We start from the raw sequence: 24,069 nt of genomic DNA on the forward strand, positions 1-24,069 counted from the left end.
CCCACGGGATTTTGAAAAACCTAAATCCAAGCGGACGAAGTCGTGGGTATCAGCTAGTGGGATAATAAAACTGACTTGTACAATTTTATTCAAGTTATTCCGTTTCTATCTTAGACCGCATCGTCGCTAAACTGACCAAAGGTGAATACGCAATCATGGGCTAAATTGTATTAAAAAACAACTGTAACGGCGCGTCAAATGCTGCCGACGACAATTTCCTTTACCTGAACTCCTTCGTTAGTAAAATGCTTGAACGGATGATCAGCGCAACCAAGCAAGCCCTTTCTGTTAAGGAAAAGCACCCATCTGGTCTCATCATCTTCAGGTGGTTTCGGAATTTCCATGAAACGTAAAACGGTTAACCTATTGACTCCATCGAGGAACATGCGTATTCTGTCACGTAAAACTTTATCTGGAATTAAAATTGAAGGTAAAAATCTAGTAGACATCTTCAAGTTGCGTTTAGCTGACTAATATACCCTATTAGGACAATACCAAACTAACCAGCTTGCTAGAAAGCCTAGAGCACGGCTGAGACGTAAGCTCTCTTTCCGTATTTTACCGCCTTTATGAGGTCTTTCATTGATTTTATTATTCTTCTTTGTTTTGAGGAGTCGTTGGACCCTATCAGAAATACAGGTTGGTAGAAATACCACCGCACCGCACGCCATCGAAAGCAATTTCACCCACGCCAGTCGGGTATCAGTCTTTGTGCCATATCTTTTTCCTACACCATGCAACTTGTGCAACTAACTTCCTTCGATGGTACCTACTCCTACTAGATTTTAAAGGGCGGATCAATAAATTCCTGAAAAGCGGGTTACCTATTGGCGGTTCTTTTGGTGCAGAAAATGCTTATGGAGGCGGTCATTAACATCAGGTAACCAGCCTGCACATTTGCTGGATATTTAAAAATACCATACTAAAGTTGTCTGAAAAATAAATAATTATATTGACTAAGTTGCGCGGAACGCAACTTAGTTATAATTATCAAATATCACTTGCTTTTTGGATGAACGATAGCATTGTGAGGAAATCTTTGGGAGTATTCTATAATGTTCTCAATTTGTATGTGAAGTTTGCCAATTCGCACTTGGCCAGCGTGGTGCACTGTGCCTGCTCATCCTGAGAGGAGACCTATGGCCATGCTCAGTATTGGACAGGTAATGGAATGATGATGATGATCTTATAACATCAACTTGTTACCAAATGAGAAATCATCGATGTAATACGGTATGATCCCTGTCGGCCAGATATGGAACTTTGTCATATCCTCCTGATTAAGATCAAAGCCTGCTTCTGATCTTGTGTTGTAGTATAACAATGGTTCTGGTTCATATTTTCTTCGTGAAGTTTCAGCAAATATCGCCGCTGAAAAACACATGTAATTTGACGACATTAAACATTGGTTCAAATGTAACTGATTCAAAAATAGACAGTCGTTTTCACTCAACTCTGACTCAATGCTGAACTGCTGAATCGGACTTGACGAAATTTAGCACAGAGATAGCTTGTAACCAGGACAAAGGCAGACTTCTTTTTTGTCTGACGACTGCTACTTTTGCGGAGACGAAGACACCCCGAGACACACAATCTTCGAATGTCCTGGTTGTGCCGACCTAAGTGCAGAAGCACTAGGCTCGACCACGCGGAGGGTAACCACCGAATACTCGAATACTCGAAACGTGAATACTCGAAATCTTATAGCGCGCATGCTGTCCAGCGAAGACGCCTGGCAACGATATAGCCAAATGCTGAGGGCTATCATGATGCGCAGGAAAGAGAAAGAAAAAGAGGAAAAGAAGAAGATAGAGATTTAGGAGGTCAGCATGAAGTAAAGCCACGCAGTTCCGTGCTCACCTTTGCAGACATGGGGAGGTTATTTTAGTCCGTGCGAATCGGACACATCCTGCCAGCAGGCAGAAGTCCGTAGGGATTTTTTCCTCCCCCGAAGAAAAAAAAAAGACTTCTTTTTGATGGAATATCAAAAAGTTCTCACTGGAAAGAGTTCTTACTGGCAGAGTTCACCTCTTAGTAAATTTAAATGAGCAAGGTCGCAGTCTGTAGGTAAATAAATAGTTTAACTTACCGTTAACAGTAAACATAAAAATACAAGAAACTACAACTTTTGCCCACGTTTCTCTAACGCACATTAACATCGCATGAATGAAGGAATAAAAAGAAAATTTTATTTCGCTTCATAAAATCCATATCTGAAATTGAGTAAGCACATAATATTGCGTATTATGTATAACTTTTATACGATAAACAAACCATAGTAAATTGGTTTAACATAGATTCCTTCTTTTAGTTTAGTAAGTAGGTAGGTACCTACTCTTTTTTTCCTATAGGTCGATATTATGTTAAGCTGAAATAGGTCGCGAAGGAATTTTGCAGAATTAGTCCCGCAGGTACTGAAAAAAAAGTGCGTTTTATTGTTTCCGGCGGTGAGAGCCTACTGGTAAAGAAGTCGGTCGGCATCCTAGTCGTGGGGTCGAAGGTTTGATTTTGGACATGCACTGTAGATTTTCAAGATCGTGAAGGAAAACATCATGAGCCTACCTGCATACCTACCTGAGAGTTCTTCATAAAGTTGTGTGAAGTCTACCAATCCGCACTTGGCCAAATCCTTCTTATTCTGAGAGGACACCCGTACTCAGTAGTGAGCTGGCGATGGGTTGTTGATAATGATGATATTAGGCAAAGTAAATGAATATTGTTAGTACTTTATTGCAAACACATGGGAAGATTAAAAATTGTACAAGGCGAAATCCTTGCGAGTGAAAAATTATTTACGCTATTTCAGATTCAGCCACGCCATTCGTATCTCTTATGACAGATTTCTTCGTTCATAAACATAAATTTTCCCCTGCGCGAGATACTCGTGGGAACATGCCCTGGGCAACCGCGACCACCAACACTGAACGACTTTTCACTTTCGACGTCACTAAACATACAAAAATGAACCTTAAATTTTATGCTACAGAATTTAACTTCGAAGTATCATTGTACTCTTTGTTAGAAAATAAAGCCGTTTCAGAAAATTGCGCGATCAAAAGCACGCTACGGTACGGTTGCGTTCGCAATAAAACAAAATGGCGGAATTATGACAGTTCACATGGAGTTCTGAAACGCGCGCGCATAAATTTCAAAATGCAAACATCATCGTATATCGACATGGACGTCGATGGTTGTTATTAAACATTCTCTCCGTTGTACCCATTGCCAATATTCATTTGATTTGTTATCTTGCTTTAATGGTAACCAGAATAAATACAGTCACTGTTAGGGTGCTTGCGTACTAGTCCGATCCGATTTTGATGGAGACAATAACGGATATTGATCCCGTAAATACGGATTGATCGAATATTGATTTGGATGTCATAATGACTGAGTCTAGGGTAGTATAGTATGGTATGCAAATGGAAGACAAATCCTCTTTTTATTCAACGGTCTCCTCTTGTCCATCGAATTTTCTCCTTATGTCGCTCGTAGTAGGAACGACACTACTAAGAATTTAGATCTTTGATCTAATAATAAACACCTCGCTACTCACTAGATACGGTTGTAAAGATTTTTATCTTTAAAATGACGATCCATATTCTAAAAAGGTTGCTTTGAAAGGTTGTTTTTAGAATACGGACGGAAACCAATAAATAAATAAATATTTTATTTAGGTACTCCTTACGTGCATCTTGCACGCTCTCCTTATCGTTTAAAAATTTTCCTTTTTTGACATGTAGCGATAAATCGGTTATCTTTTTCTATTTTTCCATCTTTTTGCATCTCCATCTGGCATCTGTAACTGCACCTGATCCGATTTACGCAACAAAGCGTATCTTTTCGGATTCATAGTGGACCAGTGTATAGGCGCCCTAAGAAGGTATTTTACTATTTATTTCATTAACTATAGACACATACATATCTACGTCAGTTTTTAATTTCGCTTATACCTACTTTTTATACCTAATGAAAGCTTTCCTTCAAAGAAATTCTAATGATCTTCGTTCTTCTAAGATCATTAGAATTAGGTACGGCTTTGATAGGTACCTAGTCGATTTTTGCGTATCCGGAAATGGTTATTTCTAACTTATTTTCATTAATCATAATAAATATATTAGGTATTCTTTATTCGTACTTCGAATAAACAATTTCTTTTGGATTTTTAGGTGAAAAAATCCTAGATAAAAAATTAGGTTTGCAAAAGCCCCCGTGGGAACTCTTCGATTTTTCGGTATCTACCCAAAAACCCATACCTGTGGCCATCCCCGGGATGCAAGCTATCTCTGTACCAATTTTCGTCAAAATCGGTTAACTTATGGGCCGAAAAGAGCTTGCAGACAGACAGACAGACAGACATACGATCTTGCGTATTTACACGAACTTAGAACTCATTCAATATTATAAATGCCATTCATGATTTTTGTCTATATTTGTGTTGAGGCACAAAAATTATGAATAGGTAGATATACCTACCTACTAATTCAGAGCAGGCACTGTCTTCATTACCGAAATGAGCCCCTTATAACTCCAGAGGCTGTTACAGCCGTGCGCGATCACCATTTACATACAAGCAAGACTATCAATCGCTAAGGGAAATGTTCATCCAAAAACATCTGAATGGTACTGTAATCTGTTACAATATACCTATAGCCATAACATGCAGACGATATTTTATTACAGTAAGATGAACTTTAAAAAAATACCTTGTTTTTCTGGGACACTTTCTGAGCGATTGTAGGGTTTTGCTCTGGTTAATAGTTAATCAATGGCGATGGTGCGTCTCCTCAGAGGCGGAGCGGAAACGTGTTCAATAGACCATTTAGGATACTGTTAGATGACGTAGTAATTTTATCACGTTATTTATCAATAACAATCTGATTGGTCGAAATCACGTTTCAGTGGAAAGGAAAGGTACACAAGTATATTTCATAGCGATTTTCACATAAACGGAATTTGACTTCTATTTGAATATTTGTAGACAAAAGTTGATTTGTATGCCTGCGGTTTGTCAGATTTCGGTGAAAATAATATGGAGTTTCAAGATTATGGGGGCTGAAAGATTTGTATGAAAATTGGTTGAAAACTGCAGATATGGTAGGATGACTTGAACCTCATAAGCTATGATAGAGGTCAACTCTGATAAAAACACGTCTATGAAAAGCAGGTAGGTAGGTACTTACCTCGTCGTTCTATCGTTCTAAAGGGTTTCGTAATAAAAATCTAAATATTTGATTAATTTTGTATTTTTTGGTAACATCTAATCAATATTTAATCATAAATAGATACTAATTTACAACCAATATCGTTACAATAATGCGTCAACCCTAAACAGTCACTGGACGAAATATAATTTTAATATATGTAAATTCACTATACAATAATAGTATTTGAGATTCAGACACGTTCAGCTGATTTCAATTGTAATTGTTTACCTAATATTAACAATAAAAATGGTACATCCACATAAATAACTTATTTTCATAAAAAAATATCTACAAGCATTTTTTACACTGGCAATCGTTTGTGGCAAGGGTACCTATCTCCAAATCAGACAACTGTCATCGATAAAAGATCCGATACAGATTAAATTTCGAATACTTGACAATATGTTAAAATCGATTTTTATCACATTCATTTAAACGCTAAAATTTAAAATAAATGGCTTTAATATGATCCTTATACGGATGATACAACTATGAAATAAAAAAAGTTCAGTCTTTTAAATACGATGACGTAATAATTGAATTCATTAACGTTCTAGCCAAAAGCTATTCGATATTTACATTAAAAAAAATATAGTACCAATAGGTACAAAATAGGTACATCACTAATATCATACATAATTAATACCATAGTCACTGAATCTTGAGATTAAATAAAGTTCGACCAAGAAAGCGTATTCGTATAATTGTCGGTGTCAAAAACTTTTTAGGAGCTGAAATCACGTTACTTTAGTATTATCTGATCAACAAGTTTATAATATTTACTTAAACAATTCGTAAGATTATTATTTACTGCCGCCCCTTGGTCAAGTTTTGTAGTTTCAGACGGTAGATATGATATAAAAATATCGTTAAATATCAAAATTAGATAAGCCATAATACACAAGCGATCAATTTAAAAAAATATATAATGATAATGCAAATTAATACGCCCGTTTTGTATAATACCTAACGTCAATTTATGAATTTATTATATCAGCCTAATTTTGATATATATATTTAAATAATAAGTACTGAAAATTTAGAATATACAAACATTATATAGTCTATGTCTAGTACATGGAATAATATTTAGATATTTGACGATATATTATTATCAGGATCGAGTAGTAGGAAAGTTATAAAAATAATATTAAGGGAGTGCTATACTCGTATTAATATCAGTTGACTAAAACTAACATTTCATTTATCTTTAAAATAACATAATTTAAAGCAAAATATAATTTAATAAATACCTTCAAAATACAATGATAGCGCTAATCAACTCTCGCCTTATATATTACACAATGAAGCTCAGTGGAGAACTATTATTCTATCAATATCATCTAAACTATATTTATATCACAATGATACCATCCACGTTGATAGAAATAATTATGATTAATAAAGCTTTCCATCTTTTAATGCAAACTGTCGAACAATCATCAGTCTAATACAAAATAAACACACATTTGGCAAGTTCGTTAAAATATATATGTGTTATAAACAGTCATAGGTATATACTTTCGAATAAGATATTTGTACCAAAACCAATATTTGCTGTGTTCATATAATATGAAAGGGAATAAAATATAACCCCAATCAACAGTTTGCGTTATCTCCTTACTAATTAAAAATATATATAAAGGCAAAAATGTTTTGTACATGCTTTAATAAATAATGGACAATTTAAAAGCACAGGCGAGTGTTTAAAATGTATAACAAGTGTCAATCGGGCCTACGTGCAACTTTATCTCGAATATCGGACGCAGCACGCATACCATATTATACGTATAATACTGATTATTTAATTCGTTTAATATTTAATTAAAATTCTCGAGAGCCTTTATCTCATAATGTGGGACACTTTTACGATGGCGCTACTTATTCAATGATAAGGGACGAATGCAACCTTTATTAGCGAACACCCAAGAGGGCACTTTATGTTAATGCGTTAAGCCACATATTCCATTGACCGCTGAAATAATTAATATAAAATTATAATTACAAGATAATTTCGCTCTCGAGTCTCAACAGTTAATACGGCCAGGTACACCCAATGCGGACGTCTATAAAATAGAAAGTACGTAAAACTGGAATTTATATCCGTACAAAGCGTACGGCGAAATTAAAATATAATAACAATTTCAACTTTGTAATGATATTAGACAATACCATTTAAAGTAGTCTAAGGTTATGTCGCCGGGTAAGTAGACACAATAAGCGCGTTATCTTAAATAATTCATACACCTGACCGCGTAAGGAAACCAATAAGTCCAATTTTGATAACGCCGACGAGGTTACAAGCTGATAGGAATAAGTGGTCGTAAAACTGGTCTCATTAGTATCCCGATGGCACAAAAAAATAAACCTCACTAGATCACAAGTTCGCACTTAACAGTCAAATAAATTAAACGAACGATCACCGCTTATTTTAATTTCACGGATTATAAGCGTTAACGAGAAATAAACAGCGGTACAGGACTATTTACATAAGTCAAAATGAATTCCGAATTCAAAGACTCCTAAACGGAGAAAAGTAAAGTGATTATGTACACGGCGTCTTATCTGTCTTCGAATACTTTTAAACAGGTTCACTGTCCAGTCCAACACTTAGTTTCTCTCGATGCGTACGAACGTACGTCATTAAGTACCGCTGGTCTATAAACACGTGTGAACTACTTTTTCCGTGCGACACAGTTTGCATTTGACTTCGCAGCACCAGTGGAACGTGCAGTTGCATCGCTCCACGACGAACATCGTCTCGGTGCGGTAGCCGCGCCCGCAGCACATGAGGTCGCAGCCGTCGACGCCGATGCTCGTGTCGTTGCAGGCGCGCCCGTGCGTCCCGGGGATGCCGAGCCGCGGGTTCTTTTCGCAGAAACCCGGCGATGATTCCAAGTATACTAGGTCCTTGACCCCGGGTGTTTTGTGGTCAGGATTGTGAGGCCGGAGTTGAAATCTGTATCGGTCTCGTCGCGGGACCCGGTGCGGGGCGGCGTCGTTCCGCTGAGCCGGCGCTTCCAGCTCGGTGTTGGGCATCATGACCCGCGACGCTCCGTCGAAGCCGTCCTTCAAGGCGTCGCCTACAGACCGGAAAGTCGGCAGCCTCATCCAGCACGTCTTCACCGTGCAGGAGCCAGACATACCGTGGCACTTGCACTCCTGGCGCATCTCCGTTTGCACGTGCTGTGGACAACGCGATCTGATTAATGACCGGACAACAAAAAACGTTCGAGATCTTAATTTATTCAATCGTGTGAGGAGGTCTATAATGATGTCCAAATATCTTTAAATTCCTTCGATAAGCGCCGATGTAGGTGATCGATGATGTTTGAAGCGCACTTCATCGATCGCATCTTACGATCGAGCAAATTGTTACAAATCGTGAGGAGGTGGGCCGGTCGTCACCGCGCGTGGACCGATCATAAATCATGCTCCAGATACATTCATCATTCTAAGAAGGTAGATAAATGACGCGAGGATGGAGACAGTAAATATTTTCCTAACCTACAAGTGCACGCGCTTCGTAGAAAATGGTCGAAAGATTTTTTATTCTCATGCAGATGGTTGCGCGTTTTACAGACTAGTGTTTAAATATGTGTTAAGCAATCGATGGAATGTTGTGAATATTCATCAGGTGGACACCCAGTGCGTCTGTCGTGACAGGAATTAAGCGACTCTGTTAATGATGTGTTTGGGTGGCTCGAAACGGCTGACGTCCCTTTTTGATGAATTTTAGGAAGGTGAATACAGTGGGTATGCAAATGTGGGTGTGCAGTGGGAGGGAGATGCGCGAGCGCAACGAATGGGTGCCTGTTGCGCAGTCGTCGTGCAATGGGTCGAACCGCCTGACGCATAATTAATTTTAGACTCGAGCGACACGACAAGTGGCTGACAATCGATCGTCACCCGTAATGGTAATGTAAACACGGAGCGGTGACAAGTCCGTCGACGGCCACTCGGATTGTTTTATTTAATGGATGTTTGAGCTACCGTAAGTGGTGATTGGACGGCCTGTTGACGTATCGTAAGTGGGCTCGGTGAAGTACTCACCGTTCTGCCGGCCTCGTTGTTGTGTAAGTTCATTTTCTCCCTGAGCGTCTTGCCCCTCTCCCCGGTGTCCACGAATTCCCTGCTGAACTTGAACCCGAAGCCGATGTTGTCGCTGCAGCCGCCCCACTTCCAGACGCGCACGTTGGCGGCGGCGGCGGCGCGGGAGCGGTGCGGCGAGCGGTCGATGTGCGAGTAGTCGCAGGTGCAGGATTCTATGGAGCCCTCCGCGCACGCGCGGGACACCGCGTGCGTTACCCCGGCACTCGTGATGGCGTATATGAACGCTGTTTCACGGCAACCTACGACAAATTAAAAAAAACTTTGAATTACATAATAATATGTAACTACATAAATAAAATTCTTCGTCCATTGCTGGATGTAGACTCTTGTATGAGTTTCACACTTCGGAGTTCTAGGTAACTTGCATTGAAACATAGAAAAAAAAAAAATTACAAAAAAATTATCGAATTACGAACTTAAAGCTCAAAAATCCGAAACTTTAGCATTCTAGGTAGTTCTTAAAGTATTCGTGATTATAGACTGGCTATAAACTTGTAAATGGCAGGTAAACCTTGCTCCTGGCTTAATATTGTTGTTTTTGTAATAAGAATACAAGGTTTATGGTATTTTGCGGAGGCATGTTTGGCATCCACATAATTAATTCGAGCGAGCAAAAGGGGCACCCATATTTTAATCAAATTTTATTATGGCTTAGGGCGCGAAAAATATACAAAAAACTTAGGGTATCTAATGCATTTGGTATTCAAATAAAACTGATTTTAACTCGTGATTACATATCATTTGTTGATTACTATCATAAGAGTAATGGAGATCTACTTTTTTTTTAATAAAACTCGTTCAATGTTAAGATTTGCGATTAGGGTTCCTTAGGATTCAATTTTTAGTTGGTATTATTTTTTTAGTCCACTTTTACTCATAGGATAACTATCTACGCGTAAGTAACTAATTATTAAATTTTTTTCAAAAATAAAATAGCCAGTGTCACTCGAGATTCTAACTGGCGAGGATTCTAACGGTACCCAAATCCATACATATCCAAATCTGTTCAGGTATTTAAGAATTAGAAACCAAGGTGAAATAAAGAAAGTCTCATGCATACACACTGAAAACATCATTTGTAATACTTTATTCTGGCACTCGTGTAATGAATAGAAAGAGGTATTCTAATACGTGCATATTTATTCTAATAAAAAGGTTAAAAAGCAACGGAACCCAGAACATTAAACACGACGTTAGGTGCCTAGTAGGTATTCAGTGCAAAATTAATATCAATTATGACTCGACACTAATCGCGACGCATCGCTATTGAATAAGCTGTAGTGTTGTAATGCCCAGTAATTATCGTAAGAACTCGGATCACGAACAAAAGGATCGATGCCTCCATTCATCTCCCAAACGAATACATAAATCGATACTCTCATCCCGTATCGAATACTATAAATAATTAATGGCCCGGCATTAGAATCAAATACTCATAAAATACAATTAAAAGAGAGAGGGTATATCTCGTCGATTGAAAATAAAAGAACTGACTCTTACCTACCCGGGAGATTATAAATTTGATCATTACAAGTGGTACTGGCGCGCGCAACGAATCTCTTATATCGATAGCTGAGTATTCTTTATCGATTAGTGCGTATCGATAAAGATTGTCTTATCGGGAGTGATCGGAGATTATCGAAAGACGTGACATTGATGTTTCAGCGTTCGTTCATATTATAAGACACTACTTGAATAATTTATTTTCCTATGCACCTATTTAATTGGTACATGAGGAGAGTGATTTTTGTTTAAATCAGATAGATCTATATGATTAAAAAAAAACTATTTGTTATGATATTGAATTTGTTCTATTTTGGTTTCTATACTCAACTTGAAATGTGGCTTAAAAGACTATCCATAATAATACGAGAATTAAACGCGAAAGTGTGTCAGTCTGTCGGTCCATTTGTTTGTTCTGTCTCAACCACAGAACCGATATTAGTCAGTAAGATGCAGGCTAATTCTGTGCAAAATTTCATCAAAATCGGTTCAGTGGTTGAGCTGCTATAAAAATATTTAGGTATCTCTTATCTTTACAGACTATTTTAGTGTTCCTTTTTGTCTACCTACTTGTTTGCAAAACCATAAAGCAGTGAAAGTTTTAATTTTATTTAGAAAAAAAAACTACAGCTCTATAGTACATATATAATAATAGATACGTTAACTATTCACAGTTGAGTCATCGGAGGCTGTCAAGGTCGCTATGAGAAGCCTCCGACTAAAACCGAAAGTAGTCCGTCTGTCTATTAGCATTAATCATAATAATTATAGAGATACGTATTATAAGCCAGTAGACTATTATTTTATACATGAATAAAAAAACGGTCAATTGCGAATTGGATTTGCACACGAAGGGTTCCGTACCATGTTACAAGATACCTAACTAACACTTTTATGTAGAACACTGCAAGTTAAGGTGTTTTAGTTTTGGTAATGAAAGTGAAGTAAGTTGTGATTTAGTTCATGATTCTAGGTCAAAGGGAAGTAACCTATGGGTTTTCTTGACAGACACGACCTGATGTACATACGGACAGGCAGGCAACAGAGTGATCCTATAAGGATTCCTTTTTCCTTTTGAGGTAGGTACGGAACCCTAAAAATAGCCCAAATAAATGACATAGTTATTTTTGTACTTGACTATGACCTCGATTCTCATCAGATTTAGGATTGTAGACATATTTTTATGATTTCGGTATAGTAGTTTTTTAAGTAAATTAACAAACAAAAATTACAAAAATACACGGAACAAAACTAAACATTTACATAGGTAACCTAACACTAAATGTTCATTAAATATTTGGATTTTATTTAGGTCCAATTGCGTGACAAGCGGTTAAAGTTACGTTACGGTTACATCAATTAAAAGCAAAGTGGGTTGCAACACTTTGGGTTTAAGCACCTGTTATGTAACTGGAGCTTAATAAAAGTATATATTATAAGTAAATATGATAACTCCTCGGTAATAGATAACAGATAATAGCTGTAACTGTATTTGTCAAAAAGTTCCACTGCTTAAAAAACTTCATCACTTACAGTGAAAACAGAGTTTAATATAGGTAGGTGGTTGGTGAAAAGTCATATTATATTTGTTACATAATCTATGTGGTTTTTTTTTATTTTGTTGATTTTTATGATTTTTAAGTATTTGTATATAATATTTATTGATAAGCGCGTCTTTATGCTACCTACTTCTATACAAACTAGTCTGAATAGTTAGTTTTTTTGGTCGTCAGTCACTGTGTCGTAGATTCACTTGACGACTGAAAAGCACTAAGACAAAAATGGCAGTCAGTGGGGATCACCGACCCTACTTGACACTTCCTTTAAAAATTTAACTTTAATAGGTTGCGTTAAGGAACAAAAAGATAATAAAATTAGCATGTTGGTAACGTGACCTTGTAGCTTTTACGCATCATAAACTCATCGATCGCACCTTCTTTTGTTCAAAAATATTTCTATTTCATCCCAAAATTACAAATCCTTGTATAAGTAAGAAATAATGTTACATGAACTGACCTTTTAGATCATTATTATAAGGCGAGCGCATCGAATATTGTATTCGTAACAGATTTAATTCCAAAGCATTGAATGATGGCGAAATTGACATTAAAATTCCCGGTCCAACGTCTCAAGTAATTGCTGAATAAAAACTTTTCTGTAACGTCCCAAAACGAAGTAAAAAACGAACCGGGCCCAACGTTGGTGCGCTCCGTAATTTATATAGGGACCACGATGACAACTCAATAAAAAAATGATTTCATTTGCTTATTGAGTGCTTAATACCGATGGCGTGGAGTCCGGACCCGTTTCAGATATTATAAAACAACTAATATATTGCTTATTATGTTTTTAAATTCGTATTTTATAAGCGTATTTTCCATTAGTGTGTAATGCTGTTAGGTAGGCCACCTAAGACGTTTTACTTATGTACCAGTTGGTACAGCATTATTTTATAGAGGTTTTACAGGATTTTTTCTGATTGCATTGAAATACCTACGTACCTACCTGTCTAAAGTTACTTAATGCTATGTTTTAAACCCGCAACTTCTATAGCAATCAAATGAAAATTATTTTCAACAGTTAAGAGGTTCTTAAGTGAACATAAGGTACAACAGAGCTACCTACCTACCAACTTAGAAATGCACCAAATTTAAAATTACAGTAGGTATATTATAATAGATAATTAAAAACTTAGAAATAATTAGAAATTAATAATTAGAAAGCTGTGGTTTTTGTTGAGGTTTGGATGCGCAATACAATATTCAATTTGGAATACCTAAGTACTTGTAAGTTATGCCTAAGTTATGCCCTATCATAGTACAAATATATACAATACAAATAATACATAATTTTGTAAAGGTAGGTACCTATCTATTTAAGCTGACAAAAGTCTGTTTTTCTATATTAATTGTATTCAGTGCCTAATGGATTTATAGTTGTCCGAGGTGAGACGTTCACGGACATTTGGTGACCATGACTCAGACAGACACGACGACGGGGTGCCAACCAGGTGGCCCCACCACGTGCAGGGATCTTCTGCACAACACATAGATATCTGTCGACGCACCTGGCCTGTACTAAGAGCTGGCGATCTATTTCCTTGTTTAAACGTTAAATAATATAATACGTTTTCCGAACATTATAGTGGTCATCGCCCACGTGGCTTCCACATGCAGGAAACTATTTTGCTTCTCCACAACACACACTTTGATTTATCAACACACCTACCCTCTACTGTCTTTGAGTATTTATTTATTTGGAAAACTTTATTGCACACACAAACATAATAGGTATATACAGAAAACTTTAGAAGAAACTATACTAGACTAGCCGATGCCCGCGACTTCGCTCGCGTGGATTTAGATTTTTTGAAATCCCGTAGGAACTCTTTGATTTTTCGGGATAAAAAGTAGCCTATATGCTATTCCAGGATATTATCTATCTCCATTCTAAATTTCAGCCAAATCCGTCCAGTAGTTTTTGCGTGAAGGAGTAACAAACATACACACACACACACACACACACACATACAAACTTTCGCCTTTATAATATTAGTGTGATGGTGCAAAGGCGGCCTTATTGCTATATAAATCTCTTACAGGCAACAGGAGCATGTGTGTATATTCAAAATATGATAGATATAGCTTAAGAGGGCTCTCTCCGTCACTCGTTTCATACAATCGTAGTTCCAATTTCATTTGAATATTAAGCAACCAAAGTCCATGAAATTTTACAGACATATTCTAGAAACTAATATCTATGTCTGTGGTTTTCCAGATTTCTGTTAAAATATTCGGTTTCAAAGTTACGCGGTCTTAAAAATTTTCATACAAATCTTTGAGCCCATGTAATTTTAATACTACATATTTTTAGAAAAATCTAAAACACCACAGACACAGATATTAGTTTCTAGAATATGTCTGCAAAATTTCATGGACTTTGGTTGCTTAATATTCAAATGAAATTGGAACTACGATTGTATGAAACGAGTGACGGAGAGAGCCCTGTTAAGATAAATGTTAAATAGATACTTTTCCGGACATTTAGTGCCACGACTTAGAAAGCCACGGTGACGGGGTGTCAATAATTAGGTGGCCCCACCACGTGCAGGGTGGCACGTCTTCTCCGCAACACATACATAGATATTTGTCGACACACCTGAACAAAAGCTGACGACATATTTCTTTATTTAAAGCAAAGCCAGATGAATAAAATAATACTTTTTCTGGACATTTGGTGGCCATGACTTAGACTGCCATGGTGTCAATAACCATGTGCTCGGTGCTAGGATCTTCTCCACAACATAATAGATACTTATCTGTCCTGTCACCTGGCTTCTACTGTCTACTCTAAGAGATGGCGATTGACAGGCAAACCTTTCTAGTCAGATGTACCTGTATAATTAATTGATAGATATCTAATTGATGCGTGATTAATATTTTTATTAAAAAAAAGTGTGGCACGTACGGCAAACTAAACACTTGAAAAAAATGGAACCTTATCAGTTTGCTGATTAGTAGCATATCGTCATTTATTTAACGATCACTGTAGTCGTTTATGTCAGCCAAAAAAAATATTTAGTGTAAAATACTGTACAAGTTCATAACATCAGCTCTCACTCTACAGACATACCACTGAGATTTTTATTTCGCTACTTTTACTCCATCTCCGGCTATGACATAACGGAACCCATTACTATACCAATTACGGATATAAATAACAACCGGAATATCAATTTTAATTGCCCCGATATGTTTATTAAACTGCTGCCCGATTGATTCACAATCGAAACTAACCCGTTTGACATACTCACTCTCGAGTCTCTTGCTAGCCGTCTTATTGGTATTTATCATGTTAAATGGGATTTATTCGTAGTTTATTCCAAACAAACGTAGTTTTGCTCTCATCTGAATACTAACCAATCATACTATACTCGTTGAAATTTTCAGATACGTTTAAGAAACTAATATTTATGTCTATGATTTTACAGATCTCCATTAAAATATTCAGTTCCAAAGCTAGGTATACACGGTCTCAAGAACTTATTTACTACGAAGTTACCTACATAGATACAAATATTTAAACCCGTATTATTTTAAAACAACATAGTCACTTTTATGGAAAACTGGCAAACCATAGACATTAAACCATAGATATTAGGTGTCGCGTATGTCTAGAACGTGTCTACAAAATTATATCGAGTTTGATTGTAATATTCAAATGATGACCGAACTACGTTTGTATGGAGCGAGTGACGGAGAGTCCTCTGTTAACTAATAATGCAATAACAATTTATTCCATTCGCATGCGCAGCCATCGATTTCTGAACAAAGAGGATTGTCGCGTTTCGCGAACGAATCGCGACGTAGAAAAATTATGACAGATATAAAAGATGTTTTATTCGAGAGGCCGCATTAGTCACGGCATTAAATAAAATGTAAATTCCCTCTATGGGCCTAATTAACTACCCGTACAACGATAATCTGACACCGAGCGCGCGTAAGCCCCTAATACAAATAACGATTAGCATCACATCCCCGCCACAGTTCGGCATAAAGTGTCCGTAATTATTGAGGCGAGCTATTATTTTATTGGGGCAATTCCACCGCATCAGGCCGCAGTCAAATAAGAACAAACATGAGTAATGTGAATCTATAAAAGTAAATTATTATTATAACTGATAATAAAGTGCTGTCGGTGGATTATCTGTGTGGATAATAAATGGTCCCGAAGTCGGTTTACAGCGAGCACCGAGCGATAATTCCATCCCGCCGGATTGGCAGTTAAGGCGAGGCGTTGAATTTATAAAAGTCAAAAACTCGTAAATCCTACGCGGCGACCGCTCAACCGCCCCGTAAAATAAAACTTAATCACTGTTGACATTTGACGAACACCTGGCCCTATGGAGAGTACCATTAAATAATTCGAATTTAATGCACTAATTAAATATGTTCCCTTCCACATTAAGCCATCACGTCGAGGTGTTTCCGAGAGATTAATTTGAAAGATTGACTTATGACGATTTCGCGCGTTGCGCCTCTCGTAACTTATTATTTATGGCAACTCGCATTATTCAAATTTGATGAGATGTAATTACTCAAAACAACCATAAATCACCCGTTTTATAATGCGTTGTTTGGCCGGTTTAGACGTCGACCTATTGAGGACGGACATCGACACTAATGAAGTCATTTATTAGTGTTTTACATTATTTTACGAGAATATAATGGTGGTTTCGTGGATTTTATTTTATTCTAATCGTAGTCTTGGAGCGAGAGAAGTTGTACTTAGAATTGGGCATAACGTTTATCTATTTGTAGTTGTAGATTAAATTTTTTTTATCAATTTGTTTGAAAAATATATTTCCGTGAAATTCTCAGCTTAAGATTTTAATTTCAAATCTTATTTTGGATTGTAATAGAGAATGATAATGATGTTACGCTATGTAAGCTAATAACAACATTGTGGTGGTACAACGGGTTGGACCTACAGCCGCTAGTAATAGAATAAGTTATCAAGAACAGACAACAGAAGTTGTTGAGTAGCGAAGATAATTTTCGCTGTAAAGGCGCAACGAGAAAAGAGTCTAAAGCTATAATTCATTTTCGTTATGGGTGATAATTTCACATTGAATCCCTGAGCGAGTCTTCGCTGTGACAATTCAAAATTACGTCGCTCATATATCACTCATTGTGAGTGGCACAAATCGCCCGGGGCTACCACTCGCTACCATCCACCACTCCGAACACCCATTCACACAACGAACAAAGACGTTTGTTTTCAAACTGAGCGAAAAAACACCAAAAATAATTTCTTTTAAATAAAGAACTTCGACTGTCCATAAATAATACGACTCAATCGCGAATCGTTTTGTAAAAATAATGCCACACTGACGGTTATTAGGGAGATATAAAATTCATTTCGTCCTTTTTCAATCACAAATCGAACTTAAAAACAATTCAAACTCCACAAAACACAAAACGCTTATCTAATTGAGCATTAAATATTTCGTCGAAGGCATTTTATATCGGTTTTATTTTCGGTGTGGATCGTTTTATACGTTTTATCCACCCACGACGATGGAATCTCGGGGGCTAAGAGACGAAACCTTCAAAACAGGAAATATTTTGAGAAAGGTCGTTTTATTGGGCGCGTTACCTGCCATTAGAAGCTGCGATAGGTGTAAACGGGGCTTCCGTGGAGCGACACGATTCCGGCCGCTCGCAAACCGCGCCGCGGGACGCCGCGTCCGCGCCGCGGGGAACCGGCCCATATATTTTTCTATTCTCGGGTCAACAATGCCCCGCTCTATAAAGACAGCACTATTGTGCCGTTGTCATCATTTGTGTTAATACGATCCTTGAGGTTTACACCACAATGAAATGAAGATGTCGCGTCAAGTCATCAATGGTGTGTCGACGTGTGTGTTAGTAATTATCGCTGCCCCGGCCGGGGGGGCTTTGTCCGGTGAAACTGTAATTATGGCGAGCAAACGCTATTCAAAGATTTCGGAGCTCGAGCGATTCGAAATCATATTTACGATTTTTTTTTCTTAATGAGTTGGAGTATGGAGCTCCCGCCGCGATCGCTTGCCCGTTTTTATGCGTTCCTCAAATGAACGTAATTGCAATGTATTAAAAAAGTTTATCGGCAGATATTTGCGGCCGGCCTGTAATATCGGCCCGCGCGGTTCGCCCGCCCTGCTTGCCCTTAATAAAGTAATATGCTCTAAATGCACACGCATATAACATAAATTATGTACGAGTATTGAGTTTTGCTCTTTTTACAGAGCGAAATTATTACGACGGTGGTCCGCGTGCTATATCTGGCTTTTAATTTAGAAAAATGTTACATGCTCTTTGTGATAGTTTGTGTTGAAATGGAGATCAATATTTATATTTGCTCTAGGCGTTTCTGTACACGATTGTCAGTGTATAATTATTTTATTGCCTCGCTCATGTTACCGTGTGGGTCTGGAGAAAAAAGAGCACCTGAGTAATTGCTGGTCTCGCATTAATGAACTTTATCGCCTTAATTGGTTCTGTCTCAGCAATTTACATTATTCTACTTACATAAATAAGACAGAGCTAATCGCTTGGCTCTAAAACGATTCTCTCTGATTTAGTGAATGAGCAGGTCCATTCAAGTGGGCAACTTGTCTATGCCTGCCGCCGGCCGGTGACGATCGAAACCAGATTTTTATTCGACTAAACTTAATGTTATGTAAACATAATATAATAAATCTGATTGCTGTGTGTTACCAGTTTTACTGATTAATGAATACAATATTATAAAGATCTTACTGTCTTGGACATTTGAACACTTAAACATAATATCCTTAATTTGGATCAGCAACCTTCACTCGACCGCATCCGTCGACCCGATTGTTTGAAAATCGTAACAATTTATGATATAACTAATGATTTCGCTAAATTCGGACAGGTTCCAAATATTTGCAGGTACCTGCCTATAATTAGGTACTTACTTACTTTTTTTTGGAGGTAAACTAAGAATGCATGCGCTTGACTGCTACATAGTAAGTCTACTTATACAGAAGTGCTACAAAGCAACTAGGTGATGATGCAGCCTAAGATAGGGCGCGCTTGTCTAGGAGTTGCCTGTACTATTTAATTGATTCCATTGACTTTATTATGAGAGTATTTTTAGAAAATAATGACTAAAGTTTTATAGCTTAGAAACGTTACGTATGGTTAAAGTAAAAAAAGAACTATAAGAAAATTGTGACCCACTCCAAAAAGTTGTACATTTAACCTTTTAAGAGACCTGTATTTCAACTGCGACTTCGACAGAGAAGTGCGAGTTAATAGAGACATCATTTACGGAGAGCGTTTACGTTTTTCATTAACGCAAGAGACGTTGGGTCAATAACCGAGGCGCACGGCACGTAGGTACCAACGTCTCCAGATATCGTCGTATTTCAAATGAGATCGAATTAGACCAAGATATCGACGCGAACGCTTTTAATTTCCAAGATAACCCCCAGACGCTGCCCGACCCCTGAAGCAAAGCTGTTTCTATTTCGATCCAAAGTTGCTTATGCATCAAATCGCATTTGTTTTGGTTAACACAACAAAAAAATCGAGATACTTTTGATTTACAATGCGACCTCTTTTTTGCTAATAGCGAATAATGTGAAGTACGGACCAGATGTTCGGAGTTCGCAGGCTCATAATAAGGCATATCGCGCACAAAGCATCGAAATCGGACACCGGAGATAGGGCAGCCCTGATTTGAGGTACAAAATTAATTTGTACACACGCGCAACTCAAGTACAATTTACTTTCGACCTTGCCACTCCTCGAATAGAGTCCTTAACACTTCGCCAATGTCAAGAGCGGGCGAACGCAGCCTTGTTATAACATTTTAATTTTCGTAAGTGCACCTTTTATAAATTTAATCTCGCCTTTTTATTATAGCCTACCTACCCACTACATCATATTAGCCGACTACACACTGCACCATACTTTCTCTACAACGGAGCTTTTAATAGTTACAAGTAGGTACTTACGTGTTTGCTGATTTTTATCTAATGCTGTCGATAAAATCTACTTCATTCATGTCAACTCGTAAATGGAATCGATACTAATGCTATTGTGTGCAGGTATTTTTAAAAATAGAACATTGTTTACCTTTTTCATTAGGGCGCATCGGAGCGAAATTAAGTCGGCTTCGAAGTTCCAACTCCAAAATCAAAAATATCCAATCGATATGAAACACTGTCCGGATGAAAAAATAAATCGTTTATCGTGAGGCATTCGGAATGAATTCATAATGGAATAAATAAAAGGGCCATCGACAAACGGGATTTGGAACGTCACTCGGTCGCATGTAATTGATCCAGGATGTTTTATCTTGATGAGCCCTTTATATGTGCCCCCGGCGCGCTACCCTCCCGCTGAACGAGATAACATCTCTTAAAAGGGTTGCCAACCAAAGATATCACTTAATTTGTAGCCACTCTTTGTTAACTCGGATTAGGGACTTGTAGACTGTAGTTAAAAAAACAAATCTTTTTGTATCTTTTAAAAATTTCGTATTGAAAGGAAAATTTCGATCGTGTTTTTTTTAAATACGTTCAAACATCTCAATGCATTTTAATCTGTTTCCGTGGTATTCTCGATGGGTATTTAGAGATTATCTCCTAAAGTTCTTTTTAGTGTTTTGTCATTTTTGTTTGGGACCAAATTGAGACAAACGAATGACTCGTGTCATATTTGCTATAAAAGCTCCTTGTTTTTTTTTCATTGCCAAAAGGATAATCGTGGCTCAGGCATTAACTTGTCAGTCTTTATCAAAATTTATTCTTAATTAAATCCATACTAAACAATTTATAAAACTAAAATTTTATGTTTATTGAGGCCATATGCGCTGCAGTAGGTAAAGGCAACACGCAATATTCTGAATACATTATTATCAAATTAAAAGCATCTTATACTGGAATTCTTTTGACTACATCATTAAAAATTTGTTTTTCTCCTTTTTTTATGTCATTGAGATAAACAATCGTTATTCTTAACATTATCTACTTACATATTAAAAATATAATATTATTACTTACCGTGTACCTACCTACTTTTTATAAACTATATTAACTTCTGACTCGCAAGCATATGTTATGCCTTCGTCTATCACTAGATATATAATTGCCTGTATCTTTATCATTATGTTAATAGGTGCATACTTATTATAGAAGCCTTACCTCTATCAACAATTTTGCCGAAGAGATTCTTCCCTCTCAAAAAATTTCTTGTGGAGCAGTTCCACCTTCTGTATTTGAACTGATGCTGGCATTCGGCTACAGCCATGCTGGCTCCTTTGGCTACTGCTGCGAGAACTCCAGGGTTCTCCCTCGCTAACCTCCGCTGCTTTCTCCTTAAGGTTGCGTGAACAGCCGGGTCCATGTACAGGACCCCTGGAGATAAGGGTGATAAATTATTTGGTTCGCCCGCCTTTGCGATGCCCCTGTAACAAAATTAAACAAATTTACCAAATAGTTATATATTATTGAGGTCAGTATTATCTAATTTATAGGTGCATTTCAGAAATTAGTATCGTACGAAATGTACTTTAATAATTCTGATATAAAATGTCCTTACGTCATCGACTGGCGTAAAACAAAACCGAGCAACTGCTCTTAAACGCGAAGGTGTCAAAAATAATTCACAAAATACGGTCTCCAAACAATAAACCAGATAAGAAGTGCCTTTCAGTGTCTACGTTTGTTAAATTTACTTTTGTCACCATCGCGAAAGACAATGCCAAACATCACCGAAAGAACCCTGAGAACTTTGGTAAAAAATAAAACAAACAATCCTGGATGCCACTTAAGGCAATGGGTGCAACTCGAAATGAAATGCTCATTTGGGAAGGCAAAGACAACAAACAATTGACGTACGAACTGTCAATCTGCAGACGTTTAGATAAATATTTGCGTCGCGCATTAATCCTCAAGGGCTGAGTGAGTAAATACAAGAAGAGCGATCGACATCTCGTCCTATTGACTCAGACGAGGATCTCGGCTCCGACTCACCTGCTGTGTGCATACCCACAGGAAGGAATGCTCTAAAATCACCTGAGACCACGTACATTGCTCGTGGAACCACTCCAAATTGACACTCACACATTCGCTTTTGTCTCACAACAGGAGATGTACATTTCGTAGCAAATTTATATCCCTGTGGTAGTCAAAAATATCTCATAATGAAAGGAGGGCTCACAAAAAACGAAGCACGCTGGAAATCGTATTGCTTCTCTATTTACCTTTCTTTGTAGTCAAGTGTTACGTAAATATGAGCCCGTTCGTCGGAAATTCACATTTCCTTCGAGAATTCATAGAGACGTCGCGTCGTTGGTTTTCTTAAAACTATGATATGTTTTGAGTTAACATACTTGGAGAGCGAACGATATTGACGAAGGTAATTTTAATGTTACATATTAGGTATACTTATGTATTTATAAATCCGATAGAAAAAAGAGGTATGATAGATATTAATTTTAACACTGCTAAGTAGATCTCTATCAGTGATGAGATGATTGAATAAAATAACAGTCACAACGAAAGAAAGAAAATTTTCTATTAGATCTATCACTTCAATACGTTATATTACATTCAAGAAGATCTTTTTCCCACGTATAAACTCAAAGAAGAATCTGTTTTGTTATTTTTCTGCGTTTCTTAGGGTCTGATTATGTTAATGTCGATATATCTTTACATTTTTGTTGATATTGTTAACTTTATTTCACACAAGAGGACATCCATGTTTGTCCGTCTAAGTTCCTACACTTGTCACTGTAGGAAACCAAATATGAGACACGAGGGGAAAATAATGAATAGCTTTCACGAGCAAGCGTGATGTTTGGACAACGATAAAGACTGTGTGAATGTGTCAAAATAACAAATATTGTCTCTCCCGACTCAGAGTTGCTATTCGACTACGTTTAAACTAAACGTGTACATACAGTGAGACTTGCAGTCTAAACGTTTTGACTTTACATAAACTTGAACTAAGTAGTATCAGACCATGATTTTGAAATAAGAAAAATGTGAAAGCCTAATACCTACCTACATTTTATGGCCAAACGTTGAGGCTTCGACGTCACTGGCAGGCGTCAATTGTTACTACATTTGACGCTAGGTAGCCTATGAATCGCCTTATTTTTCTTTGATTTCACGTCACCCATACCCTAATATTTGACATATCGTCGAATCAGGATCAAACCGAGAGTTAACTTACTCTAGTACACTCTGCCATTGGCCTACCATGTGCAAGTGCTTTGGTTTTAAATTCTGTGTAGGCATGTACCTACCTATATTGAAATCGTTTACCGGATAATATTTGTTCGGGCACCTGAACGGATAATAGTAAATGCACCGGAACGCAAAGTTACATAGCGGTACGGCTTTGCCACAAGCCGCTCCCAAAGCTTCCCTATTATTATAACCATGCACGCAATACTCACGGTAAAAGAGTTTGAACCCTGAGTAAAACAAGCGTTTAATTTAACGTGAATAGTACATAAATCTATAAGTCTGCCAAAATGAGAAAAGGCTAGGCTTTAAGTTATTTACCTACTTATTTATTTACAGACTTAATGAAAAGGGTTAAGAATTTAACACACCAAACTTTATACATGTCGCAGGTATATTGTCAAAGCCGTGATATTATAATTTCACTTATAATTAAATGTTAGATTGTCAATCGACTTCATTTCTCACAATTTTAAC

General features: G+C 37.3%; 1 protein-coding gene across 1 annotated transcript in view; it reads right to left on the minus strand.

Annotated features, from left to right (window-relative positions):
- LOC123867353 overlaps positions 1-24,069 on the minus strand; it is a 34,406-nt gene that overhangs the window by 3,211 nt on the left and 7,126 nt on the right. The window contains exons 2-7 of the mRNA XM_045909354.1: positions 21,544-21,806; positions 9,261-9,559; positions 7,876-8,393; positions 2,090-2,196; positions 1,207-1,371; positions 225-412 (exon numbers count right to left, since the gene is read on the minus strand). Of these exons, the coding sequence (XP_045765310.1) occupies positions 225-412; positions 1,207-1,371; positions 2,090-2,196; positions 7,876-8,393; positions 9,261-9,559; positions 21,544-21,806 (1,540 nt within the window). The remainder of the gene's footprint in view (positions 1-224; positions 413-1,206; positions 1,372-2,089; positions 2,197-7,875; positions 8,394-9,260; positions 9,560-21,543; positions 21,807-24,069) is intronic.

This window comes from Maniola jurtina, chromosome 1, assembly GCF_905333055.1.
Source record: "Maniola jurtina chromosome 1, ilManJurt1.1, whole genome shotgun sequence".
NCBI classification, from domain to species: domain Eukaryota; kingdom Metazoa; phylum Arthropoda; class Insecta; order Lepidoptera; family Nymphalidae; genus Maniola; species Maniola jurtina.